This window comes from Microcebus murinus, chromosome 15 (assembly GCF_040939455.1).
Source record: "Microcebus murinus isolate Inina chromosome 15, M.murinus_Inina_mat1.0, whole genome shotgun sequence".
Taxonomy (NCBI): Eukaryota; Metazoa; Chordata; class Mammalia; order Primates; family Cheirogaleidae; genus Microcebus; species Microcebus murinus.
In genome coordinates, this window is record NC_134118.1 from 40,644,148 (window position 1) to 40,671,389 (window position 27,242).

The 27,242-nt window shown below is 39.1% G+C and overlaps 1 protein-coding gene across 2 annotated transcripts in view; it reads right to left on the reverse strand.

The window, feature by feature from the left end:
- Positions 1-27,242, reverse strand: part of ARHGAP10 (Rho GTPase activating protein 10) — a 292,374-nt gene that overhangs the window by 114,429 nt on the left and 150,703 nt on the right. For both annotated transcript variants that reach the window (XM_012783754.2, XM_012783755.2), the window contains 3 exons: positions 25,662-25,743; positions 22,421-22,466; positions 20,506-20,571 (listed from right to left, as the gene is read on the reverse strand). In XM_012783754.2, coding sequence (XP_012639208.1) covers positions 20,506-20,571; positions 22,421-22,466; positions 25,662-25,743 — 194 coding nt within the window. The remainder of the gene's footprint in view (positions 1-20,505; positions 20,572-22,420; positions 22,467-25,661; positions 25,744-27,242) is intronic.

A 27,242-nucleotide genomic window follows, 5' to 3' on the forward strand; every position in this document is an offset into this window, starting at 1 on the left:
GATTACATTTTAAAACAACTCCACAATCTCTTAGTCACAATTCCCAAAATCAAAAGCTTGAATGAATAGGAGTCCACGGTAATATTCCCTTATCCCGAACTAACTCATAATTAATTCCTTTTAACACTTGATTACATTTTAAAACAAGTCCACAACCTCTTATTCGCAATTCCCAAAATCAAAAGTCTGAATGGCCGGAGAGGGTGGCTCATGCCTGTTATCCTAGCACTCTTGGGAGGCCATGGCAGGAGAATCACTTGACCTCAGGAATTCAAGACCAGCCCGAGTGAGAGCATTTGGTATTCTCTACCAAAAATAGAAAAAAATTAGCCAGGCATGGTGGCACACACAGAGGCTGAGGCAGGAGGACTGCTTGGGCCCAGGAGTTTGAGGTTGCTCTGAGCTAGGCTGATGCCATGGCACTCTAGCCTGAGCAACAGAGCAAGACCCTATTTCAAAAAAAAAGTCTGAATGGATAGAGAGGAATGATGTGGAAGATGATCGAACAGAAGATATCCTACTCCAATCCCCCAACAAGAACAAGAATTCAGCACCCATCCACAGTCAAAAATCTCTGTACAGAAGTCTTGGGCTTCTGATGGAGCCCAAGACCTTGGAGGGTTATTTTGAGTGCAGACTGACACCCAGGTGGCTAAGCTGCCAAGCTTGCTCCTGGGTTCAAGGCTGGAAATGGTTCAGTCCTCCAAGGGTTTTGGCTACAACACTGTTTGGCCTTGAGCCTGCAACCAAAACTATCTGCCAAGGGGTCCAGAAGGAATCACGCACATTAGAGCCTTATCTGCCTGCTGACATCAGTCTCAGCAGTACTTGCAAGTTGCCCAGTGGCTCAGCTGACCAGCCCCCCTCAGGCAAGGTCCCAGCTCAGAGCTGTTCACCCAAGGACTCAGAGGGAGACTCACCTATATCTCACACCTCGGGAGTCTGAGCCTCCCTAAAGGGCTCATCAACCTCTGTCCCATGGCAGATCCAAGCTTAGACCAGGCCCCTCCCACTGCAATCAGGGGGCTATCCTGATTATGCTAAGATCTGCTGAGAAGCACACCCATCTGGAAACTGGTACAGTAATCTAGACTCAGGTCCCTGGCCAGGGTTCCCACATAGGCCCAGTATCTTCCTTGGGTCTTCACCAGGTCCATCTAGGCCAGAAAGCCACATCAACCTAGGAGCCCTCAAGAGACTCATGGCAAGCCCAGGCTTAGAGCATCTTCTAGTGCCAAGGCAGCTGCAGTGGTCACAGGCTCAGGGAACTCAATAGTAGTCTGCTTAGAATCCCTGGAAGGTGCTCTGATGGACAAGCACAAAGCCAGACTGCAAAGACTAAAATAAATACCTAATTCCTCAATGCACAGACACTGTCACACGTTCACAAGCATCAAGAATATTCAGGGACCAGTGCAGCAAAGGGCACCTGTAGTCCCAGCTACGTGGGAGGCTGAGGCAGGAGGATCACTTGAGACCAGGAATTCTAAGCTGTAATGTGCAATGATCGTGCTTGTGAATGGCCACTGCACTCTAGCCTGGGCAACATAGTGAGACCCTCGTCTCTTTAAAAAAAATTTTTTTAAACAAATGCAAGGAAATTGGAAAATATGACCTCAAATGGACAAAGTAAGATACCAGTGACCCACCCTAAAGTAATGAAGACATGTAAAATCTCTCAGACAAAGAATTCAAAATAGCTGAGCTTCCTTCTCAATGAACTCCAATAAAACACAGAAAATAAATTCAGAAATTTACAAGATTGAAATAATTTTTAAAAATAAAAAAGGAATCATGGAGCTGAAATAGTCTGAATGCTTGACCTGACATCAGCTTATTTAAGTATTTTCCCCACTTAGTATGAGTGTTCATATTTCACCCTGTTAAAAGTAGTTTCCACACCAAACCTATCTGGATATATAATGTACTATCCAACATATGTCCTATATTGCCTTACATATTTTTAATTTAAAAAAATCTACATTCCAGAATATATCCAGCCTTAGAATTTTCACATGAAGAAATGTGGACATGTATTTCACCTTCTCTCCCCAAGTACATAGAGATATTACTTGGAAAGATATCAGGTCAACCTTAGTGTTTGTTATTGTTTTGTTTGAGACAGGATCTCACTCTGTTGCCCTGGATAGAGTGCAGTGACATCATCATAGCTCACTGCAACCTCAAACTCCTAGACTCAAGCCATCCTCCTGTCTCAGCCTCCCGAATAGCTGGGACTACAGCTAATTCAGAACTGAAAAATTAAAGTTAATATATCCAACTTATTGTAACTTTTTCAGGATATAAATGCTCACTGATAGAAATACTTTTAATAAAAATTTGTAATCTGGTCCAAGTGTTTACAGGTCCAAAAGGTTTTTTCTTTTAATAAATGAGACTGGATCTGATCATTAGTAAAGAAAAGGTAAGTTGCTCTTCACTGCAGTGATAAGCAGCCGATGACAGCTGTCCCTGGGTGAAATGGATAAGGTGAAATCAAATGTGTCTTGCTTCCTACCATCTGTCTCCTCCGATCTCCCACAACACTGTCATAGAGAACTACCCACATCTTCCTTGAGGAGAGGGTCAAAAAGTGGAAACCAGTCAAGTTCCATCATCATCTCTGCCTAGCTGTTTCTCTCCTAGAATCCAAATGACATTTCCAGAGCCAGAGTCAATTCAACTCCAGAAAACACCCGAATGGAAATACTGAACGCCAGTGGGCACCCACAGGCCCTTGGTGGGATGGAGAAGCAAGAGGGAAAACAAGATGTTCTGAGACAGTAAAAGAATGAATTGCAAAAGTAAAGTAAATTCAGTCAAATAAAAGAGGTAGAGGCGAAGGCTGGACTGGCAAGTCAATGCGGTGACTAAGGAAAAACAAAGAGAGGCATTTAGACTAAAGGAAGCAGAAGAGAAAAGAGTTAATAAAAAACAGGAAAAGTAAACAGAGACAAAAACACGAAATGGAAGGAAAATTTGCAAATAAAGGAGAAGATAATAGGCTAGAAATTATGTACCATTTAATTTCCTGTTATTTCGTAAGAATTATTGAGGACTTACTATATTTTAGGCACTAAGTGAAGACATAGGATAAAATTAAAAAGAGAATTAAAATTAAAAGAGAAAGTAAATTGAAGCCAACTAGGATAGGAAGTCCTTTTTTTTTTCTTTTTTCTTTTTGGATTTTGGAGCAGGTTCCATACCCGATCGCTCTGTATTCTTAATATTTTAGCTGGTCCCTAGCCCATGGTACGCATTCAACAAATGAACTGAAAAATTAATGAATGAAATGTGAATAAATGATTAACAAAATGATAATTAGTAAAGGGAATATGGAAAACCATACAAGACAAAAATAGATATAACTAGACGAAGGAGAAGGGCTTAAAGTGGAAGATAAACACTTTTGATGGTAACAGGCACAAAAAGATTAAAAGGGATTTTGCAGCTGTATGATTCTACAGAAACACATTATCAAATTCCATGGGTCTATAAACTAACATACACTCAGCTTTCATCTAGTAACCAGCAGAGTGCCTGGCACAGAACAAGGTACTTAATCATTATTTGTGGAGTGACTGAATCATTTGTTTGCACTTGTGTTGACAACAGGGGTGAAAGGTCGTTAATGTCCATATTTGCATTCACCAGATTTACATCAAAAGTTTGCAACATTTCATTATTAAAGAAGCTCAGGTGCATATGTATACATTTGCATGCACAAATAAAAATGTCGGTCTGCATACCCCAAAGACAAATTATCTAAGGATATGATAAACATATACTTTTATGCATTTGTAAATATTAATCATTATTTTAAATGTCTTCTAATTATATTTATATATTTTATCTGTAATTATAAATACCATATAATCTTGATTCTTAAAAATAAAAGGAAAAATGCACTACTCATGAAATGATTAGAAGAAACTTGTGACAAAATACCTAGCAACATGGCTAAACATGATATACTATAAAGGTAACTCAAAGAAGAGCAATGTAGAGACTCATGAATATTGTTCAGGTTATACGTAGGCTAGAAAAATGTGATAATGTTTTCCTGCATATATTTATAACTGATTCTCAATAAACACTATGTTTAAATGTCTGTGTAAGTACAGTAAACACTTTCCTGGCTATCTGCTGCACTGGGTCACATAAAAACAAACAAGTTCGTACACAAAGATACCCTTCCAAGATACTTAGCAATTCATAACAGTTTAAGGTCCTGTCAAAAATGTGTATTTATATCAAATTGGCTTTAAGTATAAGCAGACAGAACCAAGAATGATTTGTTCTGTTCCATCAAAGGGATATATGTGCACCATCATAAACTTAAGATATTGTATTTACATAATTCTAAAACTTTGGAAGAAGGATGGATTATTTTTAACACTTACAGTGCATTAAATACTGCAAAGAGCAGGATAAGAGACGATTCCTAAGCATTAAGACAGAAGATTAACTATAGCTGAATAAAGATGCTAAGTTCAAAATGGTGCTGAATAATATTTTAAGCTTTCTGGACCTTGGTACCTTCATTTTTTTTAAAAAAAAAAAAGCCTATCTTGAGCAACATAAATTTGTTAAGGAAGGTTGCAAGATATAAATTATTACAAGTTAAGGTGACCGATACCCTGGAAACTTCCAGCTCTGCCAACTCTTAGCTGTGTGACCTGGCAAGTTAATCTATCTGCACAGCTCCTTCATCTGAAAAATAGGGTTAATGATGAAACTAAAAATGATGTTTATAGAGCACATGCATGAGCTTCACACACACCAAGAAACCATTAAAAGCTTGAAATGAAGCATAAAATTCAAAATTAATTTCAAATAGCTAGGCATAATACACACACAAGTCACTCCAACTAAGGTATTCTGTCTACGGCCCACTTTCATAAAGTAAAGCACATGCTGGGAAGAGAGTCAAAGTTTATTTAATAAGAATGACTCAGACAGGCCGGGCGCGGTGGCTCCCGCCTGTAATCCTAGCTCTCTGGGAGGCCGAGGCGGGCGGATTGCTCGAGGTCAGGAGTTCGAAACCAGCCTGAGCAAGAGCGAGACCCCGTCTCTACTATAAATAGAAAGAAATTAATTGGCCAACTAATATATATACAAAAAATTAGCCGGGCATGGTGGCGAATGCCTGTAGTCCCAGCTACTTGGGAGGCTGAGGCAGGAGGATTGCTTGAGCCCAGGAGTTTGAGGTTGCTGTGAGCTAGGCTGACGCCACGGCACTCACTCTAGCCTGGGCAACAAAGCGGAATGACTCAGACAATATAAAACTCTTGCTCACCAATAACATTTGTAATTTCTTTTCCTGGATGATAATTATTTGGGTAGCAGGTAGAAAAACATTACATATAGCTGCTATCTGCCAGCAACCCATTTCCACTTCTCCTTCTTATAGGTTTTGCTTCCACTTGCATCTTGGCCTTCACATAGTCTTTCTGTGTAAGCCCATTTCTGTATTGCAATGAACAGCCTCCCCACCAGCAGGCACTTTTAGGAAAGGTCTCAGGATTTCATTCCCACGGTTTTCCCACACCCAAACAAACCGGAGGCTCACAGCTTGGCCCAGGAGGGTGGCCGTGCCCACTGGGGCTGGCCGTCACATCCACTACTGCTCCCATCCCAGCATAAGTCAGAAATATGAAAAAAGAACAAGACAAATATCCACTTCCAGGTCTAAATCCATATATTTGGAAGTACTGATAATTTCAGGGCTAGAAAGACACATCTAGGCTTGACTCTAAGACTCATCGTCTCAAATACAAAAGGTGGATGGCTTATTAGCTGCTATGTTTACATCAGGGTCAAAATGGACTATGTACTATCTGTGGTGGGCCTTGTTTCCAGCCAACACAAGAGACAGCACTTTAGCTTAAGATCAGACACCCTAGACTTGTTGCTATTCCTTATACAACTACCCGAGCCACTGACAAGGTGCCTAGACAGGGAGCAGAGGAAAGTGGCAGTACCAGGGAGTTTCCTCTTTCATTAATAACACTCGGAGTCCCATAGTCTCCGAGAGGTCTGATGTCTAACACCTGTCCCAGGACCTAACAGAGACACTAGGTATGACTCAGTCAATGTGCCCGTCAGTGTTTCCTCACAATGTGAACCTTGGCAAAAGGAGTATCTCATAGCTTCTGGGCCTTTCAGCAAAATTCAGCTTCCTTATCACCACCAAGTTGTGCTGTTGAACATCTATCTCTTCTCACCCAATTTCCACTGCTGGAGGATAATTATGACTTTGAGTTCAAAGACAAGGGTCTGAATCCCAGCTCTGCCACTTCTAGTTGTATGAACAGGTTTACCCTAACTTGTTCCAAGCCTCGGATACCACATGTGCAACGGAGCCTAACAAATAACATGTATCTGCTCAACTGCCTACAGAGTTTTGTGGAGATTGGGAGACAAGAGTATATGAAATACTCTGAAAACGTAAAACGCTATTAGGATTTTAAATACTGTCAGATGCAAATTCCACACTGGCATTATGTCTGCCACCAAGAGGCCTCCAAGGAGGTGCAGAGATTCTCCACAAAGGAAATGCGTCTTTCTTGTGCTGACGATCCATTTTCAGAGGACCATGGAGGAGCTGGCATGGGAAGAAGGCGGGAGTAACTTTAGGATGGCTTAACCCTAAATCTAGATGAGCACTTTCAAAGAGTGATACTTCAATCTTCCCTCTCTACTTTTCTTTCCTATTGGACTTTCAAACTTTGTTCTTTAAAAATTTATCTATTTCTCTCCTCATCTCCCACATTCTCAGAAGATTAGCCTACAGAGTCTCCATCTCCTCATGTTCGCTGTGGTTAAGAGCACAGGTATTTGAAAAGGCACTCTTGGATCTGAGCTGAGAATGCTACTCTCTAGCTCTGACACTTACACAAGTTGAATCACATCTCTTAGCTTCAGTTGCTCATGTAAGTGGGAATGAGGCCACCTCCCTCGTAGGGTTCTTAAGAAAAGAATAACACAAAGAAAAACCAAGTACAGCTGAGCTATTATCTAGTTTCTTGTATTCCAGTGACTAGACTCAATGGCTATTTCTTGGTCCTCCTCCTAACCTGAACCTTCTGCAGTATTTGACACAGTTGACTTCTTCCTCCTTGGAATCTCTCCCCATATGGATTCCTTTATACCACACTCCCTTGCTTCTCCTTCAACCCTTTGACTGTCCCATGTCTCCATTCTTCTTCTCCCTCTCATCACCTAAATGAAAGGATTCACATAGATTCTGTCCTTGTCTCCATTCTCTCCTTGTCTTACCATCTACCTGAATGACATCCCTGACACTTAAAACTCCTCCTCTCCTTCTATTTCTTAAAGATGCACATGTTATTCAAATTCAGAATATTTAAAAACCAATCTATATTCTTCGCAAACCTACTGCTTATCTTATATTCTTTGTCTTGGCTAAAGGTGTCATCTACCTTAGCTGGAAACTCAGAGTCAGTTTTTACTTTGCCTTATTTCCTATAACTAAGAGGTCAACAGATGCTGTTTTTCTGCCAAGTCTGTCTTCTAATCTCTACATTTTTCCCACAGCAAATACTCTAGTATAAGCCTTGATCATTTCTTATCTTGTTTCCAAAATCTAAGTAGTCATCCTGCCTTCCATCTTACCTCCATCAATTCTACTCTCTGTCAAAGATCTCAATACATTCCTGTTCAAATCTCACCACAGCCTACAGAACTGAGGTCAACTATGCAGCTCAGCACCTGGGATCTGCCACACTCTGGATTCTTGCTCACAAAGCATCTTTCCACATCATTCTACATCATTCCACCCACTCACCTCTACCGACATCACCCCAGGTGGGTAAGTATAGTCTCTGTTCCAGTATTTCCCTCTGGAGCAAAGAGCCAGTCTGCTTACAGTTTTGGATAACAGAGACAGTGTCTCCCTCTAGAGAAAGGGCTTGCTTTCTGACTGGCCATTATGAAAGATTCAAGTTCCCTAAGTTCAGAGTTTTCCTCCTATAATGCAACCTACTGTATCATCTATAAGTATATTCTGGCCATCTTTACAGTGCCCTTGGAAATCAGGGCTCAGGGAACCAGTATAAAATACAATAGTCTAGCTACTGAGAGTAATAAGCCATCCTTTGTTGCAGATCCAGGAGTCTTGTGTCTTCTACCAACATCCATGAAACTACACGGGATAACGTGTTAACATGCAAGTAGCATAAAATCTCGGCGCCTTCACTGTCCTAAAGTTAGACTGGAGCTAATCTTTAAGAATAGGAACCATACTTCCACCATGTTTCCCTCTAATATATTTCCTGCAGGAAACACTCCAAAAAGTGTGAACTAAACATGTGTGTGGCCAGGAATAAGGTAAGTATTAAAGTAAGCTGGAATGGATGGGGCAGCTAAATAAAAAGAAATTTATTTTCAAGCTCATGTAAGCTCAAGTTTAGTGGCAAAATTTTACTAAATTAGAAAAGAGACTCAAACTCACGGCAGAAGTTGGCCATTGCTTTCTGCAAGACTCCTTTTCAACCCTTTGCAACAGAGAGGAAAACATCAAAAAAGACCCAACAGTGTCTCGCTGCTGCCACCTGCCTCTCCACCTCAGAGCAGCTGCAGTGTCAGGTACTAAATCAACGCCAGGCAAAGCAGGACAATGCCTTTTCTTTTTTTTTTTTTTTTTTTTTTTTTTTTTTGGTGGGTGGGTTGGGGGGCAAGAGAGAAAGGCTTTCTGAAGAAAAGCTTGAGATCATCTACAAGCCATAGCGTTCTTCCTGCGACTCTGGCCTTTGTATTGCTCAAGATATTTTACAGCTGAAATGTCCACCAGTCACTGAAGAACAGGAGGTTAAAAGCCAAACCAGTTAATTTTGCTGCTTATTAACAAGAGCCACATAAAATTACTAGATAAAGTGAACTCAGGTGATTTATTTCCTTGTAAATTGCTGTTTAAAGAAACTAAACAAAGTTCCTCAGTGCTCCTAGAGCCTTGAATCAATAATGCAACCCCTTAATTATGATTGGCCTCAATTACTAGATTTATCTCTACATAAGCAACTCACATTTACTGAGCACTCAACATGTGCCAAGTGGCATCCTCTTTTAATTCTCACAACCCTGCAACGGAGGTACCACCACTACCATCATCCTGTCTTATAGATGATAATATGAAGATGTGAATGGGGTTAAGTTGCAGCCTTAAAAAGCAGTAACACTGAAATTACAATCAAGATAGACTTTGGGGCTCAAGCTCTTGGCCACTATGCTAAGAGTGGATTGAGTACCATAAAAAATGATGCCATGGACCTCATCAGAACTTGATGCAAACACACAAAGCCTAGCATGCCTACTCTGCTGCAAGATAGTTTACCAAGTTTTTCCTCTAAAAACATCTCCAGCATTACCTGAAAATACACCATTGTCATTCTCTTATACCCAATCTCAAACCCCAAATATATCCAGAAGCAAGATGATTTACCTTAATGACTATAAAGTCCTATTAATCTTCTTCATTTCTGTTTTGTGGAGATGTTAAAGACAGAGAAAATGGATAAAATCATAGGTAACAAAAAGGGAAAAGAAGGTTGGAGAATTCGTGGGCTGGAAAAAAACAAAACAAAAAACCAGTCATTGGCCGGGCGCTGTGGCTCACGCCTGTAATCCTAGCTCTTGGGAGGCCGAGGCGGGCGGATTGCTCAAGGTCAGGAGTTCAAAACCAGCCTGAGCAAGAGCGAGACCCCGTCTCTACTATAAATAGAAATAAATTAATTGGCCAACTGATATATATATAAAAAAAAAAAAATTAGCCGGGCATGGTGGCGCATGCCTGTAGTCCCAGCTACCCGGGAGGCTGAGGCAGAAGGATCACTCGAGCCCAGGAGTTTGAGGTTGCTGTGAGCTAGGCTGACGCCACGGCACTCACTCTAGCCTGGGCAACAAAGCGAGACTCTGTCTCAAAAAAAAAAAAAAAAAAAAAAAAAAAAAAAACCAGTCATTGCACAACAGGAAAGTAATAGCCCTAAACCAAAGGCAAGGACTTGGGGTATCGCATCTCAGAGGAAGTATTTGCCCCTATTAATTTAGCTCAAACATTCATGTGGAAGCTAATAGCTTTCCAGAGTGCCTTAAAAACAAATAGGATTACTAATTGAGAAAATGAATATTCAGTCCTGACTTGCCTGGATTTAGTATTTCAATTTTTCATTTGCATTTCCGCAGACACCACAAGACTCTTCAGCTCCCTCCCACATAAGACTGTCCTCTATTTCCACCCACACTCACCTCACACCCATTCTGATTAAAAAAGAGACTGCAAGCAAGAAACTCAAGTTTACTTGCTGCAAATTTTCTGAGGACAGCTGTTCTTTATTTTCTTCATTTTGCATGTAATTTGCCCTTAGCAATTTAAGATTAATGTGCAACTGTGGTAAAGTATGTTTCAAGTTCACTTTGGGTGTTTTCTCTCCCACATCCCTAAAGATTAATACTGAAATTATACATTATAATCCTCCTATCCGAGCCCATCTTGAGACCCTATACAATCCCAAAGTGTTCTCAATGAGGCAGAACAATCTTTAAGTAAACTTCAGTAAGATTTTCCAAAAATCTGAACTTAGCTTTTCAAAGGAAGAGAAATTCACTTTTACATACGACAAATCAAAGACTGTCACATCTTATATGTGGCTTCCTACCGCTATCCCATGAATTCACAGCTCGTTATAATGCTGAATTTGATAACTGACAGCTTGCCTAGACCAACATTTTAATGCCACACTCTAGAAAATTAAAGTGAATATTCAAATTATCCACATATGGAAGATTTTTTTTTTAAAAGAGAAACTTCATAAACAAAAGTGGCATACAAATTTAGTGTTAAATCATAATGATTATTTTTAAAATAGCAACTAAAAGATGTTTTTTAAGCAAAAGAGTCTTCCTTTATTTTTGCATATTATACAGCATACACACCTGGAAAACTAGGTGCTGTGCAGGCTCAGAAACGGACAATGCACTGGGCAGAGGGGGCAGCTCCCTTTTAGGAAGGGGAGTTATTTACTTGAGGAAATTGTGTAATTAAACTCAAAACTCTGAAATGATAAGACCTTTTCACATGTAACACGACATCACTTTCTGTGTCTAATATGTTACCTGCAATTCAGAAAGATGCTGACATGAATTTGTGAATTCATAAATTCACAAAGGATTAAAAAACAATCCTACATGTTATGTGAAAGTAGTAATTCCAACCACACACAATAATTCTTCCAATAATTTTACAAATCATACATAATATTGCTAATATGGCACTTTAGTCAAATTTCTGAATACTTAAGCAAAAAGCAAATACTTATTGAGTGCTTACTATGTGTGCAAGGCACTGACTGTATTTAGAAATGAGAAGAGGAAGGCCAAAGATAAATAAGATATTTTCACCATTCCAAGTAAATAAAGTTCCTGAAACAAAGTAAAATATAGGAAATATAACTAACAATACCAGGCAATATAACAGCCAAATGAGGATCATGCACGTTTCAGGATTAAATAATGTACGGGAAATGAAGATACACAATTAACAAATATTTACTATGTACAAAAACTAGTTTTTCCTGTAGAGATGGGGTCTTGCTATGTTGCCCAGGTTGGTCTCAAACTCCAGGCCCTCAAGTGATCCTCCTGCCTTGGCTTCCCAGAGTGCTGGGGTTACAGGCATGAGCCACTACATCCAGCTAAAACTAGCTCTTTTAATCCTCACAAACCTGGGTAGGCAGTAGACAGTGTGAATGAAATTCCTAGTCACTTCATTTTTTTTTTTTTTTTTTTTTAAAGAAATGAAGGGTCTGAGAGGTTAAGAGTCTTTCCAAATGCCTACCTTACTGCACCACTTTGGAGCTTTAACCTGACAACTCCTTATCTCCCAAAGGCAAGGAACACCCTTCAGCGGAGCAATCCCAGTGCCCAGCTCCCACCACATCCACTTCTGCCATTCCTCCTGTCTTGCCTCACAACTCGTAGGTCCCAGATGCATTACATTCTTTCCAACATCTATGCTTCAACACTGCTCTTCCCTCTGCCAAAATTCCTCCCAACACTCCAACTGCTTGCGAACCTGGACAATTCCTCTTGGCCGGCAGAACTCAGCTCTGGAGTCATTGACATTTCAGAGGTCCAGGAGGGGGGAAAGGGAGAATGCTACACCCATTGTCATTTTCCAGAGATGCAAGCAGAGCAACTGACTCCATGACGAGAGAGTCACAAATCACAATGACTGCACAGTGATATTTGTTTTCGGTAAGACCAGGACAACAGAGGACAGGCTGTGTAAAGCTTGTTGAGAATAATGGGTGTTTTCCCACAAAAGGACAAACCACTACAGGACACCAGAAACCAGGTGTCACACAGAGATGAGAGGCGGGACTGCGGTGACATAGTGGGCAAAGTGAACGAGACCTTCCATGGAGACTTCTGAATTTGCCTGTATTCACCTGAAAAGCATTGGAAATTTTAATTGCCCTCGGCTTCCGGCACACTGAAACTCCGCTGCTTTTAGCAATTTTGTTATTTCTTCTCTCAACCTCACATTTTAGGATGGAAGTCCTGCCCTACACATCCAGATGCTCGCTCTCATAATCCCCAAAGCTCCATGGACTCATGACCTTCAAAAACCCCGCTCTCTCAAGAAATCCCTTTTGCCTTCTTCTATCCCCAAAGCAGAAGATTAGAAAATCCCTCGCTCTACTTGACTGCTCTGTTCCTATCGGGTCTCTCATTGCCTAAGGCAGAGACCCCGTCATCACCAGTTCTGATTCCATAGATGTGGACTGAACCCAGGGACCTGCATTTCCAAGGACACCCCTGTTGATCCTGGAGTATGTCATCAGGTCTGTGAAGATCTCTGAGTCTTCTTGATATCCTTTGTTTCCAAAACTAAAACTTGAAAGTGAAATTCCTTGGAGAACTCTGATCCTCTATGTACAGCCAAACTGCTAAAGGTGACTAGTACACCTTCAGCAAAATCGCTCAGATGTATCTGTGCCATCTGCCCCTCACCCAAATGTATTTTCCAGAATCAGTTACCTCTCTTACGGAATACTCTATCCTAAGCAGAATTCTATGGCACATTACACATGGCTACCAATACAGTTTTCATATTTACCTTTTTGAGCCTGCTACTTGGCTATCCACCACCTTCTAGCACTTACCCGGTCCCCTCACAATCAAATGCACATGCCTGATCTCCTGTTCTGTGTCTTCACACTTCCTTTCCAATTAAGTTTGTCTGTCTCATTCTGTTTCCACATCTTTGCTGAGGTTTCTCTAAATGCCAAAATATACTTTCCTAACCTTTAAATCTGAGTCTATTCCTAAAGACAGTCCTCAATTAACGTCGTCTTCCAAAACCATCAGTATGCACTCAGATTCCCTTAATCTGTGCAAATTCATAACATTTTTATTTCATTACCTGATATACTGCAATTGCTTACGAATCTCTTATGTTTTGTCTGCCATTAATAAATCAATGACAATACATAACCAACCTTTCATATGTACCCCAAAGGCCTAGAGCAAGGCTGTGTACCTCCTGTGAGTGCCCCATAAATACTGGTTAACTGACTGGTTCCGGTGAGAATCAGAGTTGAACTACAATACATCATCTGTTATTGAGGAAAGGAAAAGAACATTGTGCTATTTTCTTTGGGACCTTCCTGTTATATTTGTTTGAGTTTTGATTGGGCTATTTTTAAAAAGAAAAGTTCCCCACGTAGCAGGACGCTGTCACCATGAAGATAACAATTGTGCATCCAATTGCTCATATGCACAAGCAACTCTTCCAGTAGGACACTCACCTCTCGGTTCACACCCAATAGCAATTAAGTCAGAAAGTCTGGGTGTGAGAGCCTGGCATTAGCATTTTTAAAGATTCCTGGTGATTCCAATGTGCAGCAAAGTTTGGGAACAACTGCTTTAGAAAGCCCTTCGGCTTGGTATACATAAGCCATACTTCCCTAGAGGTAGAGCTGGTACATATTATTAACAAATATTTAGTAAATGGATTAAAAATCAGTTGATTTAACTCCCACACATGCCATAATTTCATGAGCAAACAACTCTATAAAAATGAGACAGTATGATTTGTTAATTTATGCTGACACACTGAGGCAAAATGGAGTTTGTTCTCATCTCAAAACTGGAATAACTGGCCGGGCGCTGTGGCTCACGCCTGTAATCCTAGCTCTTGGGAGGCCGAGGCGGGCGGATTGCTCAAGGTCAGGAGTTCAAAACCAGCCTGAGCAAGAGCGAGACCCCGTCTCTACTATAAACAGAAAGAAATTAATTGGCCAACTGATATATATATATAAAAAATTAGCCGGGCATAGTGGCACATGCCTGTAGTCCCAGCTACTCAGGAGGCTGAGGCAGAAGGATCACTCGAGCCCAGGAGTTTGAGGTTGCTGTGAGCTAGGCTGACGCCACGGCACTCACTCTAGCCTGGACAACAAAGTGAGACTCTGTCTCAAAAAAAAAAAAAAAAAAAAAAACTGGAATAACTGCTAAATAATCCCACCCAGACCAAGACATGCTAATATTCATATATTATGTTTACTATATGTATCATGTTATCTAAGATGTTAACATGTTATTACACTAAAAATGTCATCTTTTCCTAGGGTATGAGGACAACAATAAATTTTAGACATTTGTTTGATGCTTTGCAAATATTTCAGTGGTATCACAAATAAAGTTGATAATCAAAATGTCAAATGTCATTTTCAAAAGAACATATTAAGAAAAAAGGTAAAGAGAACCAAGCCACTTTCAGAAGCAGCTGAAAGCCAGAGAATTTAGTAGAGGAGAGGTGAGTCTAATTTTATGTCATTTCTTCTTGACTTCTTAGATTTCTACAAAAGGCAAATAAGAGGGAGCAAGGTCCCAGGATTTGAATAATTTATTAATGCAGCAAGCATTGTCTGAGGCTGACTCAGTGGTAGGCACAGTGTGTGCACGTAGAGACACATGGTCCAATATTCGAGCTGTGGGCAGGATGAGATTTTTCAATACCCAAGTTAGAGACATGACATATTCTTTCTTTTCTCAATCAAATCATAGTTTGGGCTACTCTACAAGATGGCAAATTGAGTACCCCATGTCCCAGCCCAACTTAGTCAACCTCTCTGCTGTGGCTGTGAGTCTGTGCCACAGCTAGCTTGGACCAGCCAGGGGGTTGGAGGGTCACTGAGTCTAGACCAGGGATGTCCAACAGAAATACATGACCCACCTATGTCATTATAAGTTTTCTAGTAGCCACATTAAGTAAAGGACTCATGTAAAAATGATTTCAACTGGCAATATGTTTTATCATTTTAACATGGGTTTACATTGATGATACATTTTTCAAAAATCTTAATGTGATAGTTTAAATTCTTTTTCATATATGCTGGATTTGGAAGGCTGAATATTTAAATATATGTATCTCATATATGCTGTGTGTAATCAAAACAATAAGATTATAAAAAAATATCTTTTAGTTTTGATACTGTAACCAAAAACAAAAACAGGACCTTATAAGGCTGTCTGGTTGTATAACAGGTGATCAGTTTTAGGTTGTTGTTGTTTTTTTTAACCAAATTCTAAACAAGGATCTTCACAATCTTGGAGAAAAAAATCTCTTTGAATAAATGACTAGTTTAATGAGTATGATTTGAGGAAAGACCTCTTGAGTAAGTGGATTAATTTTCTTAATCAAAATATGAGGTTTTATTTTCATGATCAAAAATTATTTGAAACTAGCTCCATTCATAACAATTAATTTTGATGCCAAATATTTCCTTTTAAAAGTTTTAGTCCTAATTCCAAATCTTACATCAACATGCATAATATACACGGATTAATACAGGATAATAAAATGGCAATATTTGTCCACATTACTTTTAAAAACCCTTATGTTATAATGATCTCCCTTGGTTGTGGTAATCTACCTATGACTTCAGTAAAAATCTAATATGGCAGAATTAAATCAAAATCTGATTAAGGGGGATAAGCAGCATGTGCATAAAGTGGGAGGATGGATCCCCCACATAAAAGCCCATTGTAAAGAGAGCTCACTCCACAACCGAGCTGTCAGTAGAAGCAGCTGGAGGACACAGGAGAACCTAGTGGAGGAGACACAGCGGCCACAGCTGAACAACTTAAAGCAGCAGATGTCTCATCTGCCTACCTTGTCTTGAAAACCTCATGTCCCTAAACTGTGGATATGTCTGCTGCCTCTAATGCGTCCTCGACTCAATTCTGCCGGAACTTGATGGGGAGGGTTTATTGTGCCCCTTCTGCTCTGCGGCCACTCAGAAGAAAGACATCAGGCACAATTACCAACGAGGGAAGATGGTTTCTAGAATAAAGGATGCTGACATTCCAAGTGGATATGATCTTAGATGTTGACATAGCCATTTCTTTTTTTTTTTTTTTTTTTTTGAGACAGAGTCTTACTTTGTTGCCCAGGCTACAGTGAGTGCCGTGGCGTCAGCTTAGCTCACAGCAATCTCAAACTCCTGGGCTCAAGCAATTCTCCTGCCTCAGCCTCCCTAGTAGCTGGGACTACAGGCATGCGCCACCATGCCCGGCTAATTTTTTCTATATATATTAGCTGGCCAATTAATTTCTTTCTTAATAGTAGAGACGGGGTCTTGCTCTTGTTCAGGCTGGTTTCGAACTCCTGACCTTGAGCAATCCACCCGGCTCCGCCTCCCAGAGTGCTAGGATTCCAGGCGTGAGCCACCGCACCTGGCCAACATAGCCATTTCTGATGACCTGAGGCACATCTGTTGTGAATAGTTAAAAAAAAAAAAAATCACAAAGAGTATATTGAAAGATTCAAACATGTAATCTGTGTCCTGGGTTCCCCTAAGTTCACCTCTGGCCACCAATACTGGGAGGTAGAGGTGGACATGGGAACGAGCAAAGAACGGAATATGAGTTGTTTGCAAAGAATCTGTTAAGTGACAAGGGGCAATTCTACTGTCCTCAGAACTTAGCTTCTGGACTGTGGGCTTGAGAGGAAATGAAGAGTTCCTCTCAGCCACGACACTGGGTGAGGCCCCAGTGTCACCAAGTAGGGATTTTCCTGGATGTGGATATTGGAATCATTTCCTTTTATAACATTAGCGATGGATCCTACATTTTTACATTCACTCAAGTTTCTGCTACAGAATCATTGAGCCCATTTTTCACTCCTGCAAATCCAATTAATGAAGATCAAGACTTCCTGAGTATCTGTCCTGAGATGAATGTGGGACTGTCAGATCTCCAGTTTATCCCGAGTAAGGCAAATAAACTTTGGGCCACAAAAACATTTAGAGAAAGTCATGTTGTGCTAAAAGCTAAAAACATTTCTGCTCGGTACAACACATGCGATAAAGTTACAACAGAAAAATACGGAACGTTTCATAAATCATAAACATAAATTAAGTTGAGGAAATAAGAAAAATTACATTTAAATAGAAATATATGGAACATTTCATAAATCATAAACATAAATTGAGAAATTACATTTAAATATTAAGTATTGTCATAGTTGTCTTTTAGGTCATTTGTTTATATTTTTGTTCCAATAAACATCTTCTAAGCTCACATAAAAAAAAGGGTAAGAAAAATGTTAACTGCTTTAACAAAACCATATGAAATGGTAGTTTTCAGACAACAATAGTCAAATTTAAATATGGAAAACAGTAATCAGAAATAATTCTTCAATTAGATCTCATTAAATACTTCTGGTATATAGATCCAGTAGTATGTGGTAGTCAATAATGCTATTTTACCAACTATTTCCAGCTCTCTACCTGTCTTCCAGGCTCACAGTAGGGTTATGCTTCCAAGAGTCCCTTAGGGTTGAGTGGGGGCTACGCAGATACCGGTTATTTATGGGCAATTAGCTGTGAGCAAATATAACTCACTTCAAAGCCAGGGCATTTTACTTGCTGGTCCCAAGCCCTTCAGAGCTTCCTTTCCCTCTGCAGGGCAATCAGGCACCTTTAACTTGGCCAGCTGCTTCCTACACCCAGGTGATAAGCAAAGCCCTCAAACCAATGCTTGATGAGTAAAAAGTTAAGTCTTGTGTTTTAAGCCATGGAGAGTTGTGGGTTTCTCATTACAGGACCATAAACCAGCTTTATCCCCACTGGGAGGAAGGGAGGAAGGAAAGAAAAGTGAGGCAACACCACCATTAGCATAAAGAAAGATTTGGGAGAAATCATTAAGAGCAGTATTTCCTAAAGGAACTTGCAAATTTAGGATACAAGCCTGAGAGAGTCTACAATGTTCCTGCTTATTTTAATAATTTGATCTGATTGTTGATTCTTTTAAATCTATTTTTAGTCTATTATTCCATTAAAAGCAAAAGGTTTCAGTAATGGTCAAGTTTAGATAACATTAGAAAATGAAGATAATAAAAAAAGGTTTCAGTAATGGAAGACCTTTGAGAACAAAAGATTTGAAAAGAAAAGCATGTGTTTTTTATTTGTAAATGGAAAAATCAAGCATTAAATGTATAGACCCATTCTTCTGTTTTTAAAAATCCAGTAATTTACATTTTTATAATAAATACACATTCAATCCATCCAGATTCCAATACTTTACTACATATATCAATCAGAAAGCCTTCTTTATCCATTCACGGAGAAGCAAATATGTATAAAACATATCCTTTGGAGAAAGAATTTGATTTATCAAAATTAATAGACATGCAAATGATATGATTAAAGCTTTAACTTAAGGAACTCACAATAAAAGAAACATGAATGTTGATTAAGAGATTAAAAGTACAGTATTTTTTTTTTGAAATTTTGAAGCACTAAGAAAATGAACAAATTTGTCAGCTCAACTTTAGTGCCAGTTGAAATGAATGAAAATCTGTCAGCCTGAATTGCCGCTGTACAAGTGTGGGAGATACGGCTTTCTGTGGCTTGTGTTGTTGTTATTGATGAGAAAATCCCCAAATCATAAAACAGTTCCTATTCTTCAGTTCTCCAGCACCCTGATTTTATAGGTGGCAGTGCTGGCTTTATAACAAAGACCTTGTTTGGACAGAAAATGTGAATGCAGTGTCTCGTCCCACTAAGGCATCCAAAGTAGGACTAGAATAGACAACACATAAGAGTAAATTCAATACTCAATTTATCTATACTTCACTGGGTCTATAAACAAAGAGACCTTGAACCTCCAGAAACAGCCTATTTTGCAGTGTTCAATATCTGTTTTCTCCAAAGTCTGAAATGGCTGCAAAGTGAAAGGGCCTTATTTTTCTGTAGAGACTAATGAGGGGAAAAAAAATCTTTTGGACTTTGGGTCAGGAGGAATTAGTTTTGCTTAAACTTAAAATGGAAACAACTCGAATATGTATCAACAGGTGAATGCATAAACAAACTGTCGTATATCCATATAATGGAATACTATCTGATAAAGAGAAATGAACTAAGAATCTACTCAATGAGTCTTATAAACATTACCTAGATAAGGCCAGAGTCAAAAAACTATACACTGTATGATTCCATTTGCACAAAATGCTTTTAAAAAAAAGGCAGAACTAGAGTGATAAAAAGCAGCTCGGTGATAAAGGCCAAGGAGGCAGTGGAGATTGACTGCAGAAAAGAATCTGGAGGAAAACAGAAATCTCCTATCATTATAGCAGTAGTTACCCAACTATCTATGTCTTCAAAACTCATCAATTTGTACAATTAAAATCGGTCAATTTTACTGCATGCAAATTATACCTCAATAAAACAGACTTTTTAACGGGGACCCACAAAACAATGGAAGATGAATGTCTTCATAATGCTTGAACAGAAAGTGATTGAGATCAGTCGTCATCCAACACTGCTGACCCTTCTATGGATTCTTCTGAGCTGAAGTATATCCCCCTAAATTCACAGGTTGAAGTCCTAACTCCCAGTTTCTCAAAATGTGACTGTATTTGGAGATAGGGTCCTTAAAGAAGTGATTAAGTTAAAATGAGACCCCCCTAGGGGAGGGCCCTAATGCAATAGGGCTCAGGTCCTTATAAGAGGAGGAAATCTGGACATGCAAGAAACCCCAGGACATGCACGCACAGAGAAAAGGCCATGTGAGGACACAGTGGGAAGGTGGCCATCTGCAAGCCAATTACAGAGGCCTCAGGAGAGGCCAAACATGCTGACACCTTGGTCTTGGATTTCCAGCCTCCAGAACTGTCAAAAAAGTAAATTTCCGTTATTTAAGCACCCCAGTCTGTGGTATTTTGTTATGGCATGGATAGAAAACTAACACAATTCTCATTTCAACACTGACTTCTTCATATAGGAAAGAAATGTATATATAAAAGGGAAGATTCTATATGCAATAGTAAATGAGTAACTGACTCTGTGATACCTAGAATGAGTACGTCATATTAACGTACTTCATAACACTTAACTATGCAAGGAGTGTTTTAAATGACTTTTAGATTTTACATACCTACAGCTTTCATGAATAAAAGGATACAGACAATCACGTTACCTCGTGTTTCAACTGCACTGATGCATTTTCTGAGAATTGTGAATCCCATCTTATCCAACTGTGCACCTAAAAGAAATATAGTTATAAAATATTAAGGGCATAATTATCGTCTTTCTCTTCCTTACAAAAATAGAAAAAAAATTATTTAAGTCCAATTTTTTATTTCACTATTTTAAAAAAGCTAAAGGCCATGTGTTTCCCATTTAAATGATATAAATGGAAATTTCACATATTTAGAAGAGTACTTATTAGAGTCAGGACATCTATTACCAATAATTTATAAATAAATTTGTAAGATAATTTTTAAATTAATAAATATAACTTATTTCAGACTGTCAAAAAGAAATGATCCAAACCTCTAAGGGACGCTATCTAGAAATAGTCAAGATATATTTTGCCAAAAATTCTAACAGCAGCTCAATTAAAGAAAACTATATATATAAATGAAGGTTCTTTCTAAGAATACAAACCTTTTTTTTTAAACGTTGGAGGAATAATTTTAAGAAAAGCTTTTAAAAAATATTTGGGCAATGAGCTCATTTTAAAATTTTGAGATTTTATACTATGCTCCAAGCTTTTAAAATAATATTTTATTATTTTTATAATAAATTTAAAATGGATTCATGTGGCAGAACAGACTATTTTGGAAATATAATTTTATACTTTTTCTAATATAGATGCATGCCTGTGATTAGGCTGGCATATCTGTGTATCCCAATGAAAGATAATTCTTGTTTCAAAAATTAAATCAAGAAAAGTGGCACCTTCAGCCACTGCATGTAGAACCCAGGGAACAGTAACACTAACCCTTGGCTCCCAGAGGAGACACATAATCCAGGAATATAAACTTTGTACATAATCCATAAAACTAAGCTTGAGGAGAATTTTAATGAAGAGAATTGGGCAGTGGTTTTCTCTTCACGAATCCACTATTCACAAAGTTTTTTAAGCACAAGTATTTCTGCTTAGTAAGACTATTTTTCCAAACAAACAAAAAAGGAATGTTTTCACTTCTCTAATAAGTAAAGAAGGAAGGAAAAAGAGGGAAGGAGAAAAGCAAAAGGGAGAAGGAGGAAAGGAGGGAAGTAAAAGAAAATGAGAGGAGGAAAGGAAGAAGGAAGACAGCAGACAGGAAATCAAAGGAGGGAAGGGGGAGGGAAGAAGGGACAGGGGTTAAGAAGGCACTTATGTGGACGTGCCCCCGACCTTCTGTGGCACCTGTCCATCTCCAGTGCCAAGCTAAGAGAGCTGTGTTTTCATTCGAGCAATGGCTCAAGTGATCACCATTACTCTGAAATCAGATGTTACATAACAGTGTTTCCACACTATGAACATTTGATAAATGTAGCCTTAATGTCTCCAAGTATACCAAAAGCAAATTCATAAAGAACCCAACTAATGCGATCACATTTTTGGTTTATCTCGGTAAAAAATCGAGGGTATAGAACTGGGCAGCAGTTCATTTTCTCCTAGTACATATAGTGCAGATGAAGGTCATTGTTCTAGAATAGTCGAACATGTTTAGTTGTTATCAGTTGTTACCATTCTCCATTGTGCAATGATACATTATGTGTGTAGCCCAAACTCAGAGACTATAAGGATAAAGATTATGAGCTTACAACTTAGGAAGGTGGAGGCTGCCCACCTGAAACTCTTACGTGATTGCTTATGGTTATAAGAATAAATACCAAAGGGAATTGTAGAAAGAGTATTTTGGGTTTCGTAGAGAAGGACTCAGAAAAGCTCACAGATAGGAAAGATCAGCGAGAGCTATGGTAGTAGGTAACACGATACATACGCCAGAGAACTTAGAGAGGGTGCAGAGAATAAGCCCGCAGCAGCAGTTTGACATCAGTAATACACACAAAGCATGAAAAAGTGAGATGAGCAGCCATTTTTATAAATTAGCACTTACTTCCTTCCGGTCGTGGGATGATAGCTCTATTAAAACTATGGAACAGCTAGTAAAAGAAAGGAAAAACAATATTTTTAATAAAGCAATAAAACTTATTTAAGTAGCCACACTTAGGACCTTGTGTATTTTCATAAACTTGAGTGGAAAATAAGAAGAAATATATTTGCAAAGTCTTTCTCCCTGCTTCCTGGCACAGAGATCCTAAATTTATTGATCCTTGGAATTTACTGAGTAGGAATGTCTTTTATTATTCATAATGAGCCCAACCAGGTCACACCTCAGCTTATGCTAATGAGGTAACTTAGGATAGGCCCCCTGGTAGCCTCAGAAAGGGGCTGGACCCCAGAAAGACCAGTGATAAGAGGGTTGGGACTTTCAGTCCCTCCCATCAACCTCTTGGAAAATGAGCTGGAGACTGTTTTTAAGGGGGCTGAACTCCTTTGCTGCTTTCTTTTATAAGAGACAGGTCTCGCTCTGTTGCCCAGGCTGGAGTGCAGTGGCATCATCATAGCTCACTGCAGCCTTAAACTCCTGGGCTCAAGCAATCCTCCGGCCTCAGCCTCCTGAGTAGCTGGGACTACAGGTGCCAGCCACTTCACTAAGTTGGAGATCAAGTTTTATAAAAACTCTTAAACAATGCGATTTGGTGACCTTCCAGGGGGGTGAACACATGCAAGTGCCGGGAGGGCGGCACACTACTGCCGCATAACATCTCGTCCATGTGGCTGCTCCTGAGCTGCATCTTTTATAACATACCGGTAAACATAAATAAAATGTTTCCCTGAGTTCTGTGAGGCATTCTAGCAAGGTATGGAACCTGAGGAGGGGGGTCATGGGAATCCCCAATTTATAGCCAGTCAGTGCAAAGTATGAGAGGACCAGACTTGTGCCCCGCGTCGGAAGTGCAGGCAGTCACAGGGGACTGAGCCCTTAACGTGTGGGGTCTGACACTGACTCCAGGTAGTGTCAGAATTAAACTGAATTGTAGGACACCCACCCAGTGTCAGAGAATTGGTCCATAACAGAAAAAAACCCATGCATCCAGTGTCAGAAGTGTTCTGTGTGAGAATGTGGAGAAACAGTGTTGTGTTTTCTTACTTCCGTACTATCATGTGCTCAGACATGAGGATAAATAACAAAAAGGGGCATCTCTGAGAGCACTTTTTTTCTTACTGAGGTATGCTAATCCAGCAAAAATAAGATGAAGGGCACATGGTCCTTAAGAGACTTATTAAAAGTTTATGTACATTTGAAACACTCAGCTTTAGAACGGTAACAAAGAAACTGCTGTATTCTAATCACTAAGATGAACCACATTTTTTTCACCATTATTTCTAATATCTGGCATTTACTTAAAGAGACAACCCCTGCCCATAACTTAAATAACTACATCTGAAATAGCAAGGTGACAATTCTGGACAGCCTTTAAGAATTCTAATGCTGGCCCATTTTTACAAGGCTTACAGCACCTGCCAAAAATGTGCAGTACCTTAAGTGTCCCCATATAAATCCATAGCTGAATATCATCTTTCTGCACACTTGCTTTTGTCTATTTATCTGAGTTAATCACTTGGCTCTTTTTTTTTTTTTTTTTTTTTTTTTTTGAGACAGAGTCTCACTCTCTTGCCTGGGCATCAGCCTAGTTCACAGCAACCTCAAACTCCTGGGCTCAAGCGATGCTCCTGCCTCAATCTCCTAGGTAGCTGGGACTACAGACATGCACCACTGTGTCCGGCTAATTTTTTCTATTTTTAGTTGTTTGGCTAATTTATTTCTATCTATAGTAGAGACAGGGTCTCAACTCTTGCTCTGGCTGGTCTCGAACTCCTGAGCTCAAGCAAGCCTCCTGCCTCAGCTTCCCAGAGTGCTAGGATTACAAGTGTGAGCCACCGCACCCGGCCTCGTGTGATCTTTTGCTATGTAAACTCACTTTCCAAAGAATTTGAATCTCTGGGGAGATATATGCTAGTTAGTGTACTGCCTTACTAAAGATTAATATCAGCTGTTTTGACTCTCAGTAACCATAAGCACTGTAAATACTATTGACTCTCAGCTAAAAATTTCAAGGACAAACTGAGGATAAATAGAAGTAAAAACTACAGAGGCTAAATGCAGCTCAAATATGGTAAGATAACACAAAAAAATATGACCCCAATTTTTTTTTGCAAGGGTGATACATTCCTTCAACATAGCATCAATTTTTAAAATATTAGTGTTTTCATTTTTCAAGCCCTATGTCAAGATTGCAGACCAGCCTCCTTGCTCCCATTTCCTATACTCTCACCATGAGAAAACATTATCTTTTGCCCATTTCACAAGCTCTATTCTGAAACCTCTCTCTCTTTACTGTATGTGACCCCCTCTTCTACTTAGAAACCATGTTCTTTCCTTTTTTTCTAAATCCTGCTGAAGTGGCAAATGCTTTCCAGATAAGCCCACCTGGTACCTGCACTGGCAGTTTATTTAGAGTCATAATACTTGAAGTAGAGTGTATTTAAATTGGTTCTATGGCATTGCTATAATTATTCTTACTAAATCCCTAATTCAATGCATGATCTGCCAAATTCTCACTCCCAAAGGCCACTAGGTCCACCGAAATGAAAGTAGTACTTGGATACAGTGGCTAACAGGCTGAATTCCAGTGCCTCCAGTCCATATCGCTACCTTTATTTTATTCCTCAAAGCAATCTGAACAGAGGCCCACTCACTAAGCCTACATAATACTGCATACTGTAAACCATTAGACTAAACCATAAATTGTTAAATCAAGCAAAATAATTACAGCAGTATTTAGTAATATTATATAATTATAATATATGTAATATATTATATAACATATTAGTAAATATATTTAGTAATATTGCCCACAATGCCTCATATCTACTGTTCCATCTTCACAGAGATCAAAACGCATTCCAAGCATTTATTGTGTTCATCACCTAAAGTACCATCAGGTTGGAAAGAAGAAATCAAGAATTTAGATGACTTTCTCAACTGAAGCAAATCAGAGTGGCAAACTCGAGAAAAATCAGAAATAAAAATAAATGATACACCAGTCTCATGTGTGGCTGCTGCTAGCCCAAGCCAAATTACTAGAATGTCGAATGCTTCCAAGATGAATTCTAATATCTATTTCGGCAGGGAACTTTTCTCAAATGCTATAAAACAAAAATAACATAAAAAGGAATGCAAGTCAACTCTAAAGGATTTGAAATAAAGCTCAACCATTGATTATTCTTACAGATTCTTTTCCGCCCAGAGCTTCCAACCACTGCTTCCTTTCCTCTTCTGAAAACGCCTGCAGAGTCAGGGAAACGCCAGGCCTGAAAGACACCAGTAACAGATCAGATTACCCCTTGGCTGCTGTAACAAAACCCTTCTTGCTATTTCCAAAGATTTTACTGTGTAAGTTTTTTGTTTTTTTAATTTTTAACTGTGGTAAAATACATATAACAAAATTTACCACGTTAACCATTTTTAAATGTACAGTTCGGTGGCACTAAACACTTTCACATTGTACCACCATCACCACTATCCCCTCCAGAACTTTAACTTGCAAAACTAAAACTCTGTACCCATTAAACAGTAACTCTCCACTGCCCCCTCCCTAGCCCCTGCCAACCACCATTCTATTTTCCGTCTCTATGAATTTGACTATTCTAGGTACCGCACGAGTGGAATTATACACTCTTTATCTTTTTGTGACCAGCTTATTTCACTTAGCATAACATATTTAAGGTTCATTCATGTTGGAGCATGTGTCAGAATTTTCTTCCTTTTTAAGGCTAACATCCCATCATGTGTGTATAGCACATTTTGTTTATCCATTCATACACCATGGACACTTGGGTTGCTTCCACATTTTATCTATTATGAGTAATGCTTCTCTGAACATATATGTACAAATATCTGTTCAAGTCCCTCCCTTCAATTATTTTGGATATGTACCCAGAAATGGTATTGTTGGGTCACAGAGGATATACACATGGACATACAGATAGCAAATAAGTCTAACAAAAGATGCTCCCCCATCCAAATCATCAGGGAAATGCAAATTAAAATGAGATGCCACAACACACCTGTTAGAATGGCCAAAACCCAAAACCCTGACAGCAACAAGTGTTGATGAGGTTATAGAGCAACAGGAACTCTTACTCACTGCTGCTGGGAATGAAAATGGTACAGATGCTTTGGAAAACAGTTGGTCATTTCTTACAAAAGTAAAAATACTCTTACTGTAGGACCCATCAATCATATTCCTATGCTTACCCCAAGGAGTTGAAAATGCATGTCCAAACAAAAACCTGCATGTGGATATTTATAGCAAGTTCATTCATAACTGCTAAAACTTGAGTAGGTAAATGGATTAATAAACTCTGGTACATCCTGACAATGAAATATCAGCGCTAAAAGAAATGAGTTTTCAAGTCATGAACATACATGGAGGAAACTTAAATTGTACATTATTCAATGAAAGAAGCCAATCTGAAAAGTCTACATGCTGTATGATTCTGGAAAAGCAAAACTATAGAGATGGTAAAAAGATCAGTAGTTACCAGGGATTGGAGGGAAAGCAATGAATAGGCAAACCACAGAGGATTTTTAGGGTAGTGAAAATTCTATGTATGATAGCAGACAACAACCAACTGATGTAAGATGAGAGATTAAGTAAAACTAGATCATCCACAAGGAAAGAATTCTATTTGTTTACATCTTGCCAAATGTAAATGGCAAATGGTAACTCAAAACATTTCCACTATTGAGCATGAATTCATTACACTACATACTCTTCATAACACTTCACACTTAGAAAACATTACTT